Raw genomic sequence first — 19,405 nt, forward strand, 5'->3', positions numbered from 1 at the left:
CAGCTCTAAACCAAACTGTTACGTTCCACCATAACTTACATCTTTAGTTGATACAGATCAGTCTATCAACATACTCTAGTTCAAAAAAATATATAGAACCAGAATAACTTGTGTTATGTATGTTGCATTGAATATCTGATGTATGTTTGGGGGGGGGGGGGGTGTTTCTGTATCATACAGAGAAGTCGGAACATGTGAATAACTATCTCTGAGTACACACTCTTTATGTTCCATATTACAGGTCATATCCAATGTCTGGTATCAGTAGGGTCAACACATGTTTAAAAAGATAGCAAAATGTATTGGGAAGCAGGCACTATTTGTTTCTTATTATTGCCATAACATTGTGTTTCTAAATTGGCTACAAACGTAGACATGTCATTCTAATTTGTAATATGATGTCAGTTTTGTGAAAATGGGAAAAAAACTAATAATAGTGTTTTCATATCTTAAGTGCTGCTTTTTCTAGCTCATCAAAAGATCTAGATTTAAGTTCTGTTGTTTCTCTAAATTTGAGATGAATATGTGAATAATACTTAAACGTATCAGTGGACAGTGTCTTCTCTCCAATAGTTTTCAACTTATTTGGTCCTCTCCCTTGTCCTAAAGGCTTCAGTTGACAGTTGTCAAACTGTCTTATTTCCCTCTCCCCCCCCCCCCCCCCACGCTTTTCTAGGTGGAAGCTGTGGCTGTCAAGTTGTTTATTATACCGCTTATGTATTTGTTGTTTGTTTTGCAAGTTTGTCGTGTGTAACATGTCATCAGATTTACAGACTTGTAATCAATCTCTGGTGTGTACAATGTTAACATTTAAAAGTATAGAGTGAAACAGTCAGCATCCTGTCTTGTAGTAGTTACTGTGAATGGTTATGAAAACTACTTCCATTAAAAAATTTTATGAATATACTGTTGTTTGTAGAAAGTTATATGGTCACCCTAATTAGGTTTAGTGGGTATTGCATATCAGAGGCAGCTACCCAGGTAGCTGACTGTTTATTGTGTGCACAAAAGTTTTTTTTTAGATTAGGCAACTTTCCATCTAATCCAAATAATGGTAGCTACAGAAAACCCAGAAGTATCAGTTTAAGATAACAGAAATTCCCTCCGCAGGTGAGAGTATTAAAATATATGTGTTTAACCGTCGAAGCATTCACAGTGAAGTAGTAGAGTTTGAAGTGCTCTTGAAAAGCACTGAAACCCACATAATACTTGGCATAGAAAGCTCGTTAAAACCATAAGTTGACAATATTGAGTCATTGGTGGGAAAAGGTAAGTTTATACTGAAATTTGCCAGTCATTAGGGGCTATCTGTAAGTTATATTATTCTTTGAAATAAAGTTTGCTAGTAATTCTTTTTATTCCTATTACTGGTCTTGACAGATCTATACTGTTACAAGATAAGATGATGACAGCATAGATCTGTCAAAACAATTTATAGTAATAAAAAGAATTACTAGCAAACTTGGCAAACTTGATTTTTCAAGAATAATGTATACTGAAAGGATAGGGAAATGGAGGTGCTGTATTTGTTGCAGTAGATAAGAAACTAAAATCCACCAAAATAGAAATTGAAGTTGCCTGTAAGATTGTTTGAGCAAGACTGGGCATCGAGGGTGGACAAAAAAAGTAATGTGGTTCTTCAGTTGACCAGTAGACTCAAATCCTGATGTAATCAAAAACTGTAGAGAAGATTCAACTCCACTTCACTTAACTTCAGTGCATGTTCTCTGGTCATATTGTAATTGTTGAAGGAGACTTCAATAAGGCAACAATCAATTGGGATGGTTATAGTTCTGTTAGTCACAGGCTTGTCAAGACATCCTGTGAAACATTACTAAATGACTTCTCTGAAAAGTGCTTGGAACAGGTAGTTCGGAACCCCTTCATGATGGAAATATATTAGATCTGATAGCAAGAAACAGACCTAACTTTTTTGAGAATGTCCACACTGAAACTGGTGTCAATGGCCATGAGGCAATGAATACTGAAGTACAAAGAGCAGTTAAAACATGTAGAAAGCTTTATATGTTCAGCGAATTAGATAAAGAAGCGGTAGCAGTATATCTCAGTGAGGAACTTAAAACCCTTGGCTCATGGCTGGAGCATGTAGTGGAACTATGGCTCAAGTCTTAAAGAATAGTTGACCATGCACTAGACTGATATGTATCCAGTATGACAGTTCATAATGGGAGTGATCCTCCATGGTATAGACACTATAAAAGAAATCTATAAACAGAATACTACATAATCTATATAAATCGAAGCTTCCTGCTATTAGTGTTGTACCTTGTATGAGACCCTTTTGGTGTATTTTATTGAACTACAGTTGGTAGGGATGTGGGTCTTTTGTGGTTTCACTATCTTCAAATGTATTTCCAAGTGTTGCTGCATGGAAGCAATAATTTGAACTTTTTTTAAATATGGGCCACGCAGGGTAGCCTCGGGCATGTGTGTGTGTGTGTGTGTGTGTGTGTGTGTGTGTGTGTGTGTGTGTTGTCTTTAGCATAAGCTAAAGTTAGACTAAGTAGTGTGTAAGCCTAGGGACCGATGACCTCAGCAGTTTGGTCCCACAGGAACTTATCACAAATTTCCAAATTTGAATATGACAAATATTTTACAGCTGTTTCAGACTTTGGAGGCTTATCAGGCTTCTCATACAAAGAAAAGCATAGGCAGAAACTTAATTATTGTGTCCAACAATACATAATAAACAAGTGGTGTCGACAGGTACTAACAACATCTCTCTGCCATCTCAAAATCTTTGACTCTTTAGCCTAACAGCCCGTGCCATCTTGCTTCTGTAGTTCGCTGTATGACTTGCTGTAATGTGGACGTTTGTACTTACCGATACGAAACATATTGAGTCTTACAGTATTAAGTGTGTGTTCCTTGGGCTACAACTCACCTGAATTCCCACAAGCATTTCTGTAGGAACTTAACAGAGCAGAAAGATATTGTTGCCTTATTATTGACATCTGTGGGAAAATTAATTTGCAACAGCCAATAATCATTTATAGTCTCTCTTTGGGCACCAAAAAATTGTTGAAATCTTCATAAACATTTTTCTTAATATTGAACATATGTACTCAGTAGTTTATTATGTAACCAACGCATAATAAATTTTCCTCAAACCAACATGGATGTAACTGTTATGGAGAATAGAAGTGCCAGACAATACATGTACTCTATTATGAAATTAATACACACAATTAGTTTTTTTTTTTTTACATCAGTCCTCAGGACCCACGCTGACAGCTTCAGTACACATGTAACACTTCTCCTCCCTTTCAAACTTCAAAAAAGTTCTCCTGTGTACATTTTCATCAGTTTTCTGACAGACCCACTGTGAAATCTTCTCTTGTCAGCCTTTTCATGTCAGTGTAGCACTTGCACCCTACATCCTCAATTATTTACTGGATATGTTCAAGTCTGTCTTCCCTTACAATTTTTATCCTCTACAGCTCCATTTAGTACTATGGAAGTTACTCCCTGATACCTAATACATTTCCTTTCATCCAGGCCACATTTCTAATCAGTGTTCTCTTGTATGTTCTTTCTTTGCCGGTTCTCTGGAAAACCTCATTCCTTTCTCGAGTATTTGCACAGGCATGACAACACTACTAAACAACACTGTCTGCACAATGTACTGTAAAGGCCGATGGTGGCTCAACAACAAGCCAAAGAACAGAATCCTGCAAGAGAAAATGAAAACTCAGCATGAAAGTCAATCTATGTGGTAGCAGAAAGTCCGAAACTGTGTCACAACGCATGGCAGGTTCAGGTGGTTGAAGACTGAGCATACGGAAATGGAATGACATGAGATGCAAGGTAAGGTCTGCAGTCGATGAACTCTGCATTAGAATGACCCCTCTTGGCTTACTGCGACTGGCAGGTACACTTGTCAGTGGGTCAACCAATACCATGCATCATGTATACCCCCATGGCAGTTGTCAGCACTATTCCGTCGCAATAACCACGCCATCTCATACATTTCCCACGCATTCTCCACTGGTGTGGATACTTACCTTATCAGTCCAACTAATTTTCAGCGTCCTTGTACAGCACCACACCTGAAACTCTAAAATTCTCTTCATTAATGGTTTCCTCGCAGACCAGTGCTGTGCTCCAAATATACATTTTCAAAAATTTCTTCCTCAAATTATAGCTGATGTTTGACACTAGCAGATATCTCTTGGCCAGCAATTCCCTCTGTGCCTACACTAATCTGCTTTTTATATTTTCCTTCCTCTGTCCTTGTTATTGTGCTTTGAAGGTAGCAGAATTCCTTAACTTAGTCTACTTCGTGGTCCCCAGTTTTGATGAAAAGTTTATCGCTAATCTCAGTTCTGCTACACCTGATTATTTCTGTCTCCCTTCATTTTACTATCAATCCATAGTTTGTGCCTATTAGACTTCATTTCATTCAACATACTGTGTAGTTCTTTGTTTTCATGAATATAACAGTATCTACAAACCTTATCGCTGCAATTTTTAACCCTGAATTTTAAACCCACTCATTTATTCTCTTTGAGCCATTTGGTGTGTAGATTGAAAAGTAGGGGTGGAGGAATGCATCCCTTTCCCACACCATTTTTGGTCCAAGCAAATTGTTCTTGGTTTTCCATTTTTACTGTTTCCTCTTGATTCTTATATATATATATATATATAATCTCAAAAAACAAAGATGCTGTAACTTACCAAACGAAAGCGTTTGTATGTTGATAGAGACAATAAACACACACACACAAATTTCAAGCTTTCGCAACCCAAGGTTGTTTCATCAGATTTTTAAACTCTCTAATGCAACTACTAACTACTTTTTGAAACACCTGAGTGAGTGTCATCTAATGGACCCTCAATTTTTTCCCATCCAATACAATATTTTTGTCAGCAACTTCGATGCATGAGCTGTTAAGCTCATTGTAGAATAGTTCATGCATATATCTGCTGTTGCTGTTAGTGGAATAGTACGTAAGTTCTGTTAAGCTTGGACTCGAATAGTGGATCCTCTGTCTTCCATATTGCCTCCTGTTTCATCCTCAGTCATATCGTCATACAAGTCCTCACCCTCATAGAGGCATTCAGTGTACTCTTCCCACCTATCCGCTCTCTCCTCTCTGCTTAATGGCAGAATTCCCATTACATTGTTAATTTTGGTTGTCTTGCTTTTAATTTCACCAAAGGTTGTTTAGATTTTTCTATATGCAGAATCAGTCCTTCCAACAACCATTTCTTTTTAAATTTCTTAACATTTTTCCTGCATTCATTTCACCTTAGCTCACCTGCACATACTGTTTGTTTTGTTCCCAAGTGACTTTAGAACATTTTTGTGCTTCTTTCTTTCTTCAATTAATTGAAGTATTTCTTCTTTACAAAAGTTTCTCTGTCCTTGTACCTATGTTTTCCAGTCCAACTTCTGTAACTGCCATTTTTAGAGATGTCCATCCCTCATCGTCTGAACTTCACACTATGGTATGCATTATGGCGGTGTGTACAGCCTTAGAGAACTTCAGACACACACAATTATTTCTCAGTACTTCAGAATACCGTTTTGTTTTGCACATTGATTCTTGGTAATCTATATGAAATCTTCTACAGCTCTGGATCTTTCCCAAGTGTACCCACAACTCTTGTGAATTTTTAGCAGTGTATTTGTTGTCATCAGCCGAAATATATTGCAGAACTCAATTATATTTTTTCTCTACTATTCCTACAACCAAGCCCCTATTCTCCTGTAATGATTTTTTTCTCTTCCTTTGCCTACTACCACATTCCACTCACTCATGAGAATTAGATTATGGGCACCTTTTGCATATTGAAAGACCCATTCAGTATCCTCATACTTTTTCTACCTCTTCATCTTCTGCTTGTGATCTTGCCATGTATACCTGAACTATTGAAAACAGTGACATTGAAAGGATAAATGGCTGAACAATATCAGTTACTCAGATTAGTGTTTTTAAACATAAAGGAGTGAATAACAACAATGGAAATTTGTGATGAAATAAGATGTAAAACAAAGGACTAGCAACCACCCACCTGTAGCTGACTTGTGGCGCATAGACACACACAGCAGAAAACTGGCTTTCGAACTTTTGCTCTTTCTGTAGATGAAGTATACACACACTCACACCCAAATGGGTGCACCCGTGGTCACATGAGACTCGCCACATATTACGTAAAGAAGTGAGGTATTAAATCGTAAGTCTTTGACCTCCTGCTCATTTGCATTATCAACCATTTAACGGGGAAATCACATTAGGAGGCTGTTTGACACTGATTTTTCGGGATTTTTTTGTGGGAAGAATTAATTACAATAGCATCAGATTTTGCCATCATTTCAGTCATATTTCAAACAGTTTTTGTGAATTTTCTGGAATAATTTCAGCCAAAAATAACAAAGTTACACTGTGATGTCTGCTGAAGGTTGTGTGTATAGTTCTCCAATTGCGTGCAGTGTAGCCTTTCCGATTTTCATCTGAAATTGAAAATGTCTTTATCTTACATTAATAACTTATTTTCTAAGAATATGAACCTCAGTGCGTCTGAAAATAATGAAAATTAAAAATTTTGCAGGCATTGGAGCAATTTGCTTAGATTTTCACTTTTTTTTTCCTAATTGTGCAAAGAAAAATACCCTTAAAATCATGATACCATCTCACAAGTTGGTTCATCATACAACTTCATAGAGAGGCATACTATCAGTTTTCATAATGATCGGTTCTACACTTTTTAAGTTAGACTGCATGTGAAAAAAGTAATTTTGAGATAAACGCATTTGAAAAATAAATTCTCTGGAACTAAAACTTCAAGGAAGTTAGCAATAATTTAGAATGCTTACCGATTAATCTCTGATTCCATCATCATATAGTAATCCTTCTTCCTCATAGGCTTCAGTTTGCACTTGCAGCAGTGCTTTTCGAGATTTCCGACCTTCCTTCGATTCCAATGAACTAAGCTGATTCTGCTGGCTCGCATGCTGGTTAACCATTTGTTTGGCATAATTGAAGCTTTGTGTGCCTACTAAAATTCCTGCCTTGTTCATGGCCCTCAGAAGGGATGAATTTCCTTCATTGAATAAGCCTGCTGCTAAATATGATGCCAATTAAACGACTTTTAGTCCAGAGTGCAAGTATTTAGGAGCTAATTGCCAAATAGCAGAATTAACACTTTTCATTCGCGTTTTGTGTGTGAGCACCAAAACATCTCTCCATTAATTCATCCCTTGATAAATCTTCATGTATTGGAAGAATTTCATTTTGTACATAGGGGTAAAATGGAGTAGGGTGCAGTTGATGTTCCATCCCAAGAACTGTTCATTTCTGCCACTCACACCACCTGTCTTCTCCCTCTGGGCAATACTCATGTTAAGGAGGTCCATCCATCGAAATCATATGATAGTATGTCACCATAATTGCTTTTTCCGTGTCGTGTGCACTATGTCTTCAAACGCTAGTCCATAATAAGTGCTGAGCTTTTTCGCTAATGACTCTGAGTTTGCCTTTTCCACCAAGCTTTTTAGTTTTTCGAATGTTTAAGTCCCCATTTTCTTCTGGATGTGACCAATAAATTCGCTTTTGAAAACTTTTTATGCTCATAAAATCTAAAGGAACGCGAATTTCGCTTTGGAATATTGACAGCGTAGTCTTGGATAGTTGAGCTAATGATTTATGCAATAAAAAAATCGGACTTTTTGAACCTCCTAATGTGGTTTTCCACCTTAATTTTAATATTAACTTAAAGTATAAAGTTAAATCTCATCCTCAAAGATTGAAAATAGTTATGTACAAATCATTTTATGAGAATCAAAGATAGCTAAGACAACCATGCAAATTGGAAGTGTGAACACACACACACACACACACACACAAAGAAAGAAATTGCATCATGCTGTTAAAATCAAAGAATACTGTGAGTGTAACCGAGTAACCTTCAAATGAGGCTTTTTCCAGTCTTGGCAATCCAGGGTGCTTTCTCTGGGACAATTGAGCCATAGTTTTGTTTGGCACACTTTCCCTAGAAGAAGGGATCGGTTGGTAGGACATGTTCTGAGGCATAAAGGGATCGCCAATTTAGTACTGGAGCGCAGCGTAGAGGGTAAAAATTGTAGAGGGAGACCAAGAGATGATTACACTAAGCAGATTCAGAAGGATGTAGGTTGCAGTAGGTACTGGGAGGTGAAGAAGCTTGCACAGGATAGATTAGCATGGAGAGCTGCATCAAACCAGTATCTGGGCTGAAGACAACTTAAAATATCATGTTTCATCACTTGTTAGGACATTTCAATAGTTCTGCATCATTGTTGACTTCATTTAGCAAATCCTGAGCAATTAGCATTCACCACTGTTCTGCTCAAAATTTAATAATTTTGGAACAAATTTTCCTGTCAAACATTTGATTGCCAAAACGGCAGAAAGAATTTCATGGCATTAACGAGTTGATGTGCCAACACTTTCAGCTATTTCTGTGATAGTGGCTTGGCAATCATTCATAATCATTTCCTTCACTTTCCCACAGTTTTATTAGTTAATGATATGTTGGGGCATTTGGCACACTCAACATCTTCAGGGCCTTCATCAAAATGCTTATACTGGTTCAGATAATAGCTAAACAGACCTAGAAACTAATGGTTTAAGACTTAATCTCTCAAAACTCATATTATTCCATTTCTAAAAAGCAGTAATGACTGTTGAGCACCAGAAATATACGTCAGTGACCACATGCTGACTGAAACAGTGTGTGGTATTGCATAATGCAGATAACCGTACATCTTGCAAAAGCCATTTTGAGGACCCTGAACGCAGTGGTTAGCACACTGGACTCGCATTCGGGAGGACAACGGTTCAATCTCGCGTCCAGCCATCGTGGTGTAGGTTTTCCGTGATTTCCCTAAATCGCTCCAGGCAAATGCTGGGATGGTTCCCTTGAAAGGACACGACGGACTTCTTTTTCCGTCCTTCCCTAATCCGATGAGACCGATGACCTCGCCGTTTGGTCTCTTCCCCCAAACAACCCAATCCGAGGATCGTGAAATTCTTATTTGCTTTTCAATTCATTCACTCCTTAATGGTTGTTGCCTGCTGATAATAAAATTGTTTCAGCTGGAGCTATGGTAGACACAATCACAATACAAGAGACAAGTAATTTTCATGTTGACTTTGCCTCCTTGTCCATGGTTCAGAATGGAGCCATGTGGTCTGGTGATACGATAGTCAACAATCTCCAGTACAGTATAAAGCAAGAACTTTCCACAAATTATCTGAATGTCTACAGTCAAAGATTGAATGCTGCATGTTAAGTAGCAGTATTTGTTGTAAAGCTGTATGACAATTAGTAATGTACCGTAAATAGGACTCAGTAATTACAGATGTAAATAACATTTTCGTTTGAAAAATACCTGTGTAATTAAGAAAATGCTAGGCTACCAGTAGCACATAAACAGAAGCTATATAGTAAAGCTAAGGAGGCAGCAGTTTTTTTGACGTAGAAGCTTTCTTGTTAATTTACTCCACGAAATATGACACGTAAATTTGAGTAGTGTTCAGTCACATACTCCTATAGTAGGTAATACTAATCAGTGACATGCCCAGAAAATGTTGGTAAGGCATGCGACATGGAACTTAAGTCATACATATGTATATGTGGCAGTGCTCACCCACCCTGGTTTTATCTGTAGCAGAACTCACTCCACTCTGCAATTCTTCTTGCTCAACTTCTCATTAGTATCATTGAAAAATTAATTTCAGACTTTTGTGTGGACCAACTGATCCTTTTCTACAGAAATGATGGGTAGTGCAGACAGGCAGCTCCGTCCTTACCCACTCCTATTGAAGGTCTTCATTTTTTTTCAGTGTGGAAAATGATCTTTATTGTTCCAGGGAGATTTGTCCTTCATGAGCAACAAACATTGACAAACTAAAGTGTTTCCACAGTGTTTTACTACCACATAACCAGTTTTTTTTTTTTTTTAATATAAAGATTAAATGTCATATGAAATTTTTGGATTTATTCTCTACCTTTAAATTCCTTAGAGGGGGTTAGGTTGGCCAGTTTTCATAAGTTCCAACTTATCATTGAATGGAAGTGAGTGGAAAGATTTATTGATAACGCTTACTATAACATCACTGTTACAGTCAGTCACTTTGCAAAACTGCTCGTTAAAATATTATGCAGACACATTAAATGCAATGCATTCATCTGTCTCTAAACTCAGCAACCTGAATTCAGGGTAGCAGAAGAAGAGACATGCTGATTGCAGTCTTCCTATTGTATCCATCCTCCCATGTTTCACACGCTCTTGGTGTGACATTACAGACGGCAAAATAGGAGTCGAGACTACCACAACACCTATGTTACTAGTTTCAAGAACTAGTTAAAGACAGCACCTTCATTAACACACTATCTCTGCGCGGCACAGAAACGAGCTATCTGTTCAAAGGAAAGAAAATGTATACTGTGAAATAGATATTATATTATGATTTAATTATTACTGATGACTTATATCAAGTATTTGTGATGTAACACCTCATATATGTAATAGAGCATGAAATGCATGCATTGCATACATGGAGAATATGCCAGATTAAAAGAAAATTGACCTTCCAAGATATGGTTGAAAACTAATACCTAATGAGATATGGGCCAATCTATCCCCTCACTTTCATGTGTCTTTTACATAGAAGAAGACATTGAAAGCAGTGCTGTATGTGGTCACCGTCACCACACGTTCTGCCGCATCCTCCAGCACTTGTTCGCCAGTGAATCAAGCGCTGTTTGAAATACACCAAGCTGCATTTGGATCACGTCACATGCATTGGTCACAGGCTCCTATAATATCTGCACATTCGACAAACTGGGCATGCACCAATGCCTTCAAATGTCCCCATAGCCAGAAATCAAATGAATATAGGTCCATTGAACAAGCAGGCCATGCTATCCGACCTTAACCAATCTATTTTCTCAGTGAGGGACCCCACAACCACTCTGCCTATGGAAAGGATGTGTGTGTGTGTGTGTGTGTGTGTGTGTGTGTGTGTGTGTTTCCCCCTCTCCCCTACCCTTTTATGCCTTCTACTGTGTGTGTTTTAATTTCCTCACATTACAGTTTGACTCCCCTTATTGGATCTGTCCCCTCACTTCCATGATACTCTTCCGTGAATAACTTTAGAATGCAGGACTGAATACCTCGCTGTTTAGTCCCATAACCCCTCTCAATTAATCAGCCAATCAAGCAATCAATCGATCAATCCATCAATTGTCCTTCGAACCAATCCTATGCCCATTGAATTTAGCAGTGAGGTACTGTCACATGAACCGTAGAAAGCCATAGTAACCTTTCTCCAAGCATTATGTTCTCCGATGGTGCTGGTAACCAAGTCATCACTGACAATTCCTGCATATAAATTTGTATCTAAGCAATCCTGATGTGTCATCTCCATGATTGCTAGAAGATTTGCATCTACCCACATGTGCATACTGTGGTAATTTAGTATGCTCTCTCTTATGAATCCTGTCTCATCTGTAATTATTTGTCACAAGTCAAATGGCCCATATATCAACAGTATTAGTTGCCAGACACATAATTGCCGGAGCTTTGAATCTAGTTTTGACCAATATTACCTCCTGTAGGAATATTATACTCTTTTTTTTAAATACCACTTGCATTGTTGGTAATATGGTTGTTTTGTCTTGAGCAAATCCACATTCTTCTTCTTAACAATCAACCATGCTTCAGTGAATGTTTACCATAGTTTGTGGGTTCATTTATTTTCTTAGAAATATATATTGATGATTATGTGGCTTCCACTTTTCAAGCTTCTATGTCAGAGCTTCCCAAACTGGGTTCATAGTAGTAGCATCAAGGGTGTCAAGAGACTAATAAATTCAGTGTGTAAAACAAGTGGAAAGGTTGGGATAAAATAATTCAAAACATCCTTATCTACATTCACTGTAACCATAGATCTTGTATTAAACAAGTGCAATTTATACCAAAACAAGGCCATTGATTCAGGCCTGACTATTCAGTGCAATTTAAAGAGAGGTTGGATGGATATTTCCCAACACTAGACATAAACAGGTATGACAGGATAATAAATCCTTTCGTATTTTCCAGCACTTGTGAACTTCAACTTGCTCTTCCATCCATCCAGTTCTGTAGATCTCGTGAACGAGAACCTTCAAGGGTGTGGAACGAGTCAGTACCTTAACTGATTACTATTTAACAGTGCGCAGTGAGTGTTTGGAAGTACAGTTTACATACAGCAGAGCTTTCTAAACTTTTCCTTCTGGTGTCACACTTCTAACACACAGTTTCACAACACACCCTTTCACTAATATTAATACATGGGATTCTATTGGAACAAATGATATTTTAAAGAAGTATTTGGAAATGCATATGAATTTGTCCTACATCCAAGCTAATAATATATTTATTATATTATAATGATCGTCAAGGCCACATGAATGATTGAATTCACAGTAGTATTAAAAAGTTTTGTATATGTAAAAAGGTGTTTAATGTATAAATATTGTGTACTTAGAAATGAAGTATAAAAATTAATACTTCTTTAAAATATTTGTTCCAATAAAATCCGTTTTAATAATATTAGTGAAAGGATGTGTTGTGAAATTGTATGTGTTGGGAGGGTGTCATCAGGAGGAAAAGTTTGGAAAGCTCCGCTTTATGTAAACTGTACTTCCTAACACTGACTGTACCTCTGTTTGATATTCACCTGTTAATGTATAGACTCATTCTACGCCTTGAAGATTCCCCTTCATGGGATCCACAGAACTGGATTGATGAACCACTTGTAATCTCTTGGTTTTTCTACAGTAGATTCACCAAAAGCAATATTTAACATTTCTAAAGCTTTGTGAAGTGAAACATGTATGATAAACAGTTTCAACAAGTCATTCCATGTAGGCTTTCACGGCCGGCGTCTTCATCAGTAAACACTTCCAGGCTAAGTTGCCGTGGTCGATCTGTATAACTTCTTCTCCCTGACGTTTTGTTCTCCGTAGTTGAGAACGAAACATCAGGGAGAAGAAGTTCTACAGATCGACCACGGCAACTTAGCCCGGAAGTGTTTACTGATGGAGTTTCAACAAGAATAGAATAGAAGCTTTTGAAATGTGGTGCTAGAGAAGAATGCTCAACATTATGTGGGTAGATCACGTAACTAATGAGGTACTGAAAATAATTGGAGAGACAAGGAATTTGTGGTACAGCTTGACTAAGGGATCAGTTGATTGGGGGGGGGGGGGATGTAAAGGGAGACAGAGGAGAATACAGTAAGCAGATTCAGAAGGATGTAGGTTCCAGTGGTTATTCAGAGATGAGAAGACTTGCACAGGATAGAGTAACATGGAGAGCTGTATCAAACCAGTTTTTGGACTGAATATGACAACAAAGCTTTGTTCCACTTTATTCTGTTATTACAGAAAAATTTAATAGAAATTCTGTGATCTAATTTCATACAAATTAAATAATCACCAAAATTACCAAAACACATTTAACCTTTTTCATAGCTAACTGACTAAATATTAAGAGTGTACAGGTATTTTTCATACACATTCACCAATGCAACAACACATCTGACTAATACTACACACAAAACTATGAAATACTCATAATTTTGAATACACCACACTGGTCTTCATATTTTATTAGTGCAACATGTTAGCTGGTGAAAGAAGTGCAAGGGGTTGTCATAATGTTAATTACCACTTAATAAAAATATTTCATAAATTTTTGTTTGCCAGTACATAATTACATTCTTGTTACATACTGAAATCCGGGTGCCATAGTATCATGGCAAGTCACTGGAGGAGCCAAAACAAATTAACGCAGTCCACTGATAAACTGGAGATAGGCTGTGCGATGTTGTTTCGGCCCCTCCAGTGGTATGGTAGGTTACATGTACGTGCAAGCAAACAAAACAAATTATCTAACTTTATTTTTTGAGGTGAGGAGTAAAACTTCGGCTACCCCCTCCCCCCCCCCATGTTGATTCTCATAAATGTAAAGAAATGACGTGTGCTAAATACTTAAGTGTCAGCCTTATTATCACTCTAAGAGAAATCTGGTTCATAAAAAAAAATTTTAAAAATTGGGAAAACTGACAATAGATTGAAGTAAGCACTTCAACCATGTGGGTGGCAGCAAATTAAATTCTTTGCATGCAACTATACTGTGGTTACTCCTTCAAGAATATAGAAAATCTTTGGCATCTGACATGCGTAAACTACAGCTGTTTTAATCCTGCAGAATGTGTATAATCATATTATGGTGGTGGTGGTGGTGGTGGTGATTGAAACCTGGTGAAAATTGCTATGTTAAGTCAATTCTGTAAATAATTTTTTCCCAGATGTGTCATATTTCAGTGACTTTATGAAACTTGCGTGAATCGTTGTGGACATGCCCCTAGTAAATAAGACATTTTGCTTTTTGTGTGTGTTAAAAATGTTCATAAACATAAAATGCAAAGTGCAGATCAATAAAATCTACTACTTCTTTTACTAGGTGGCTTTCGAGGAGGGAGGCCAAGTGATCGTGACAGATTCAATGACTTTGGAGGTATGCTTTTTCAATTGATTTTTATTTTTTATGTTCTTTCCTTCCTTACACAGAGCAAAATATCTGTGTGACTAACGTACAGGTTTAAATTATCGGTTTTCCAATGTTACAGGTGAGAAATCAATTCACAGAGGAATGTCTCTTGCCAATACAGTACATCAAAAATATAGCTTATCTCCATCAGGTACTACTGAATTGTCAAGAGGCTTCATCAAGCTTATATGTCCTCAACAGAACAAACTGTATTAAGTACGCTCCGAATCTCATATGAACAGTGTGTATGTAGTCTGTTGCTGTTGAAAGTTTGAGACCTGTTGGTTTATATATTTCTCACATTACTTTAAACGGCAACAGACCTAATAGGGAACACTCACTAGCTACTGGGAGTAGGCATAGTACAGATGGCAGAAAAGAGTTAGCGAACCCTCTTGGCAGTTCAGTTGTACGTATGGGACTTGGGGAGGGAGGCAAGTTACTACTTTGAAATATTGTAGCAGCAATGTGAACTGGGTCACTTCCAGATGTTTCCTAACAGTCACACTGGCGTAGAGATTGTTAACAGGATGCCTTGGAGTCCTTCACCATGTAAGAAATAACATATATATGAACAAAAGCACTGTGTTGCTGAACCTGTGGTCAGTAATAGAGCAAAGGGGGTGCAAGACGAGGTGAACAGAGAATTGGTTAGAGTTGTCATGACAGCCAGGATGAGCCCCTAGGTAGCTTGTTGGGCTCTTACTTCACTACAAAAAGTTATGTCTCCCATGAACTTCTTTTGAAGACTTGTAAGTGAAATTTTCAACAAAAACAGGTCTTTATAGCATATTACTACTGTGAATGTGATCGTTAAAGAATAGTGAAGCACACACAGTACTGCAAATGGTGTTAGATGAAGCCAATGAGTGGTCTAGAAATCCCGTTGATTAGATATTTTTCCTTACGCCAGAAGACTACAAAAGTGCCTTGGTTTCATGGTACGGCAGTGAACTCAATAGTATGGAAGGAGGGATGATGCACAAACAGACGAAACCCACTCTTCATTATTGAGTACCCAGTGTTATTCTTTCTTACAAAGAAGGTGCTATTCTTCTCATCACAAATTGAAATTTCTGTGCAATTATTGTCCAACCCCTGTCTTCCATTCCTACTAAAGTGTAATGAAAGTTTCAGATGGGCTTTTAGCATATGTCGGAGCCCCTCGCAGCAGAGTGCGCCTAAGGCAAAGAACCCCGGCCCTCCCCGCTATAGTTAGGCGTGTTGACTGTTTGAAACGGAATTATTTTTTAAAACCTATATATTTTCAAAAGCTATATATTTTCAAATTGCTTACAAAACAACCTTATCCCCTTCAAAATATTCTGTTACAACTAATACATTTGTCCACTGGTGCTTCTACTGTTCGTTTTTTGAAATCATCTTTAGAAATGGCAGACAACTCTTCCCGCATGTTTTTCTTGACTTCTTCAGTGTTGTCAAATCAGTGTCCTTCCATCTACATCTACATCTTCATGTCCCTTTCCATGCTTGGAAATAAGATAGCACAGAGACAGATCAGGCAAATAAAGTGCATGGAGGAGCAGAACAATGCCATTTTTAGCCATGAACTGTCTAACAGAGATGGCTGTGTGAGCAGGTGCATTGTAGTAGTGGAAGAACCAGTCTCCTGTCTGCCACAAATCAGAGCTTTTTTTGGCAAACACTGTTGTGCAATCTTCCAAAAACTTCGAAATAAAAGGTTTGATTGACAGTATGACATGGGGAACAAACTCTGAATGAACTACATCCTTGACATCAGAAAAGCAGATCAGCATCGTTTTGATATTTGATTTTTTTGGACGGGTTGACGATGATGTCTTCCATTGGCTTGACTGGTGCTTTGTTTCTGGATCATAACCATAACACCATGACTCATCACCAGTAGTGACCTTTGACAGAAAATCTAGATCAGTTTCATGCTATTGTTTCAAAGCACAAGGTGTTTCAACTCTGTGCTTTTTATTGTTAGTCAGAACCTGAGGAACTTGGCAGCAACCCTTTTCTGTCCCAAATCTTCCATGAAAATTTGCTTAACTGAGCTCCAAGACAATCCACTAATCTGTGATAGTTGATCAATTGTCTGTTGATGGTCTGTGAGCACAAGCGCTCGAATTTTTTTCGATATTTTTGTTGATTCGGACAGTTGAAAGACGTCCAGAATGAGGTTTGTCATCAATCGACATATCACCAATTTTAAATCGAGCAAACCACTGGTACACTCAAATTTGTTCCCATAGCGTTAACTTTGTAAGCTGTTTTCAACATTAAAACTGTTTCAGCAGCATTTTTGCTGAGTAGAAAACAAAGGTTCACAGCTGCAGATTGTTAACTTGAACTTGCAGTCATAAAAAGTGAAACACGAATGAAACAGTGCTAGCAAAAATATTTACTGCAGATGAACAGAACAAAAGGTCGACAACACAGGGGGCACTGAACTGGCAATGAGTTTCACTATACATCGCTAGTGGCAGAAATGCGTACTGCAAAAGCTCCATTTCTTGGGTAACCCCTGTATAGTAGGTTCGATTGGCCTCATTAATTTGAAGGTGTGTGGAAAATTGAGCCTTGACAGAAGTTGATAAAGCATACCAGCCCACATTGTGCATGCTGTTTTCTCAAATATAGAAGTAATAATATAAATAAATGTTTGTCTATACCGTAAGAGTGTGTAAAATGAAGTAAATTTTACCACTTGAACTTGTCAAATTTTTCTTCATCAGGTGCTGACTTCTCTCACTCACCTTAATGAAAGGTGTAACTACAGAAACGATCCAGAAAGTAGTGTCTTGACAGTTACATCCAATTTCAACTTGCCCTGTAAAATAATAGTGAATTTTCAGAAATAGGCACTTTTGCTTGAAAATGGGTTTGAGAAAATTGCTTTATCGTAATTATATCGAGAGAATATCATTTAGTATTTTTTCGGTAAATCAAGAGGTTTGTAAGATCCACTAGCCATTTTTCCTGTAAATATAGAATTAAATTGATTAATGGTTGAAGTAGAAACAGTTACATCTTTGATTTTACGCATATAGGGTGTTTGGAAATCCCTACTGCAGACTTGTGGGACTTGTAGAGGGGACTGAGTAGATTATGTTTTGAATTGGAACCCATGTCTGGAAATGTTCTGTTTCTGTACTACAACCGTGTGAAAACATGTTGTTAATGCGACTGCTTTTACAAGTAAATTATGAGACGTGAACCAGTACATCACTTGTTTTATAATTCCACTCATTAATAACCAAAGCAACAAAAAGGAAACAATCAGTTTTCACAAACACTGTTGTTTACAGTTAAACTTCTCTCCTTGGTGCACCATAATCATGCCTGTTGATGGTGAAAGTACCACTTTCTCGAAGTTATTGCATAATTGTGGTGAAAAGGATATGCAGTGGCATCAGACATTGTGTATAACAATCTTGATAAAGGTAATGAGCTGCTGTTCCGTTACTGTGAGCTTTGCCACACAGAAGGAACATGTCGGTGTATTCTGCAAATGTGTACTCGACCTTGTTGCTCTAACACACACTTGAATGAGGCTGGAACCTGGTCAGACAGGTTGGATAGACGTCAAATGACATCAGCCAATCTGACGTAATCAACCCCCCCCCCCCCCCCCCCACACACACACACACACACACACACACACACACACACACACACACACACCATGATTGCCCTGTTATTTACCTACCTAGCAAATATGTTTTCAGATGAAAATGATACTTTTCCGGGCATGGGTTCCTATTCAAAATATTATTTACTCACTTCCCTCTACAAGTCTGTAATGGGAATTTCCAAAGACACTGTCTAAGGCTAATTATTACTTTACTGTTATTCCTCAGTAACAAAGTGTATAAAATAGCACATATAATGAAGCAGTAACAGGAAAAAATATTGTCTGCAACATTTCTTGTGCACATCTGTTGTGCTCCTTTAAAATGAGAAAGAATAAACATCACAATGCAGGATATGACTGAGTACCTGTATTAATCCTGGTAAATGTACTTTTGGCCTCATTATGATTGACAAGCTAGTGTGACATTGCAGATATTTCCATGTTATCACAGCAGTTGACTACAATGCACATACATGTAACCTCTATTAAATGCCAGTGGCAAAAAAGAATTTCACACATACTTAATGTTTCAAGGTGGTGGCGGCGGTGGCGGAGGCAGAGACTGGAACAGGGGTCCACCTGGTGGCAGAAGTGGACCACCACCACCCCCTCCAAGCGGAAGTTTCGGTGGTAGACCACGGCAAGAGGAGAGAAGAGGACCACCACCTGTGGAAGAGATACGACCCCCCAATCCAGGTGAACTAGTTGCAGAATATTATTATTTGCCTGGTGTATTATAAATATTGTTCACAAAACATTCCTAAAAGATTTTTACAGAATCCAGTACATTCACATTGATACTTGATTGCTGTCCACTGATTACAATTCAATGAGTAGATCTGCAATAAGCTATTTTTACCATTGCTAGTGATATACGGTATAACACGTTTCTTGTAGTGCCCATTTTCACAGCAGCTGTATATAAATTGCAGTTGTTGCAAAAAAGGCATTTTCTTTGAGACGACTGCAGTTTATATACGGTACAGTTCACTTTCTGCATATTCTAATCACTAGGGACCAGATCGTTCAGTATGCCCCTGCTACATCATCTGCGCTCTGGAGCCAAAGACAAGATCCTATCTTGTTTCAGTTAGATCTGGTTTTCGTGGACAGAACTCCACCGCATGGAAGGAGGTAATATCGCTTCTCGTATGGAATCCAGGGAATGGTTGTTC

The 19,405-nt window shown here is 37.9% G+C and overlaps 1 protein-coding gene across 3 annotated transcripts in view; it reads left to right on the forward strand.

Annotated features, from left to right (window-relative positions):
- LOC126203908 (eukaryotic translation initiation factor 4H) overlaps positions 1 to 19,405 on the forward strand; it is a 75,139-nt gene that overhangs the window by 1,948 nt on the left and 53,786 nt on the right. For all 3 annotated transcript variants that reach the window (XR_007540410.1, XR_007540408.1, XM_049938296.1), the window contains exons 4-5: positions 14,522 to 14,575; positions 18,765 to 18,926. Coding sequence is in view for 1 of the 3 variants with exons in the window: in XM_049938296.1 (XP_049794253.1) it covers positions 14,522 to 14,575; positions 18,765 to 18,926 (216 nt within the window). In the remaining 2 variants the exon portion in view is untranslated. The remainder of the gene's footprint in view (positions 1 to 14,521; positions 14,576 to 18,764; positions 18,927 to 19,405) is intronic.

This window comes from Schistocerca nitens, chromosome 9 (genome assembly GCF_023898315.1).
Source record: "Schistocerca nitens isolate TAMUIC-IGC-003100 chromosome 9, iqSchNite1.1, whole genome shotgun sequence".
Classification (NCBI taxonomy): domain Eukaryota; kingdom Metazoa; phylum Arthropoda; class Insecta; order Orthoptera; family Acrididae; genus Schistocerca; species Schistocerca nitens.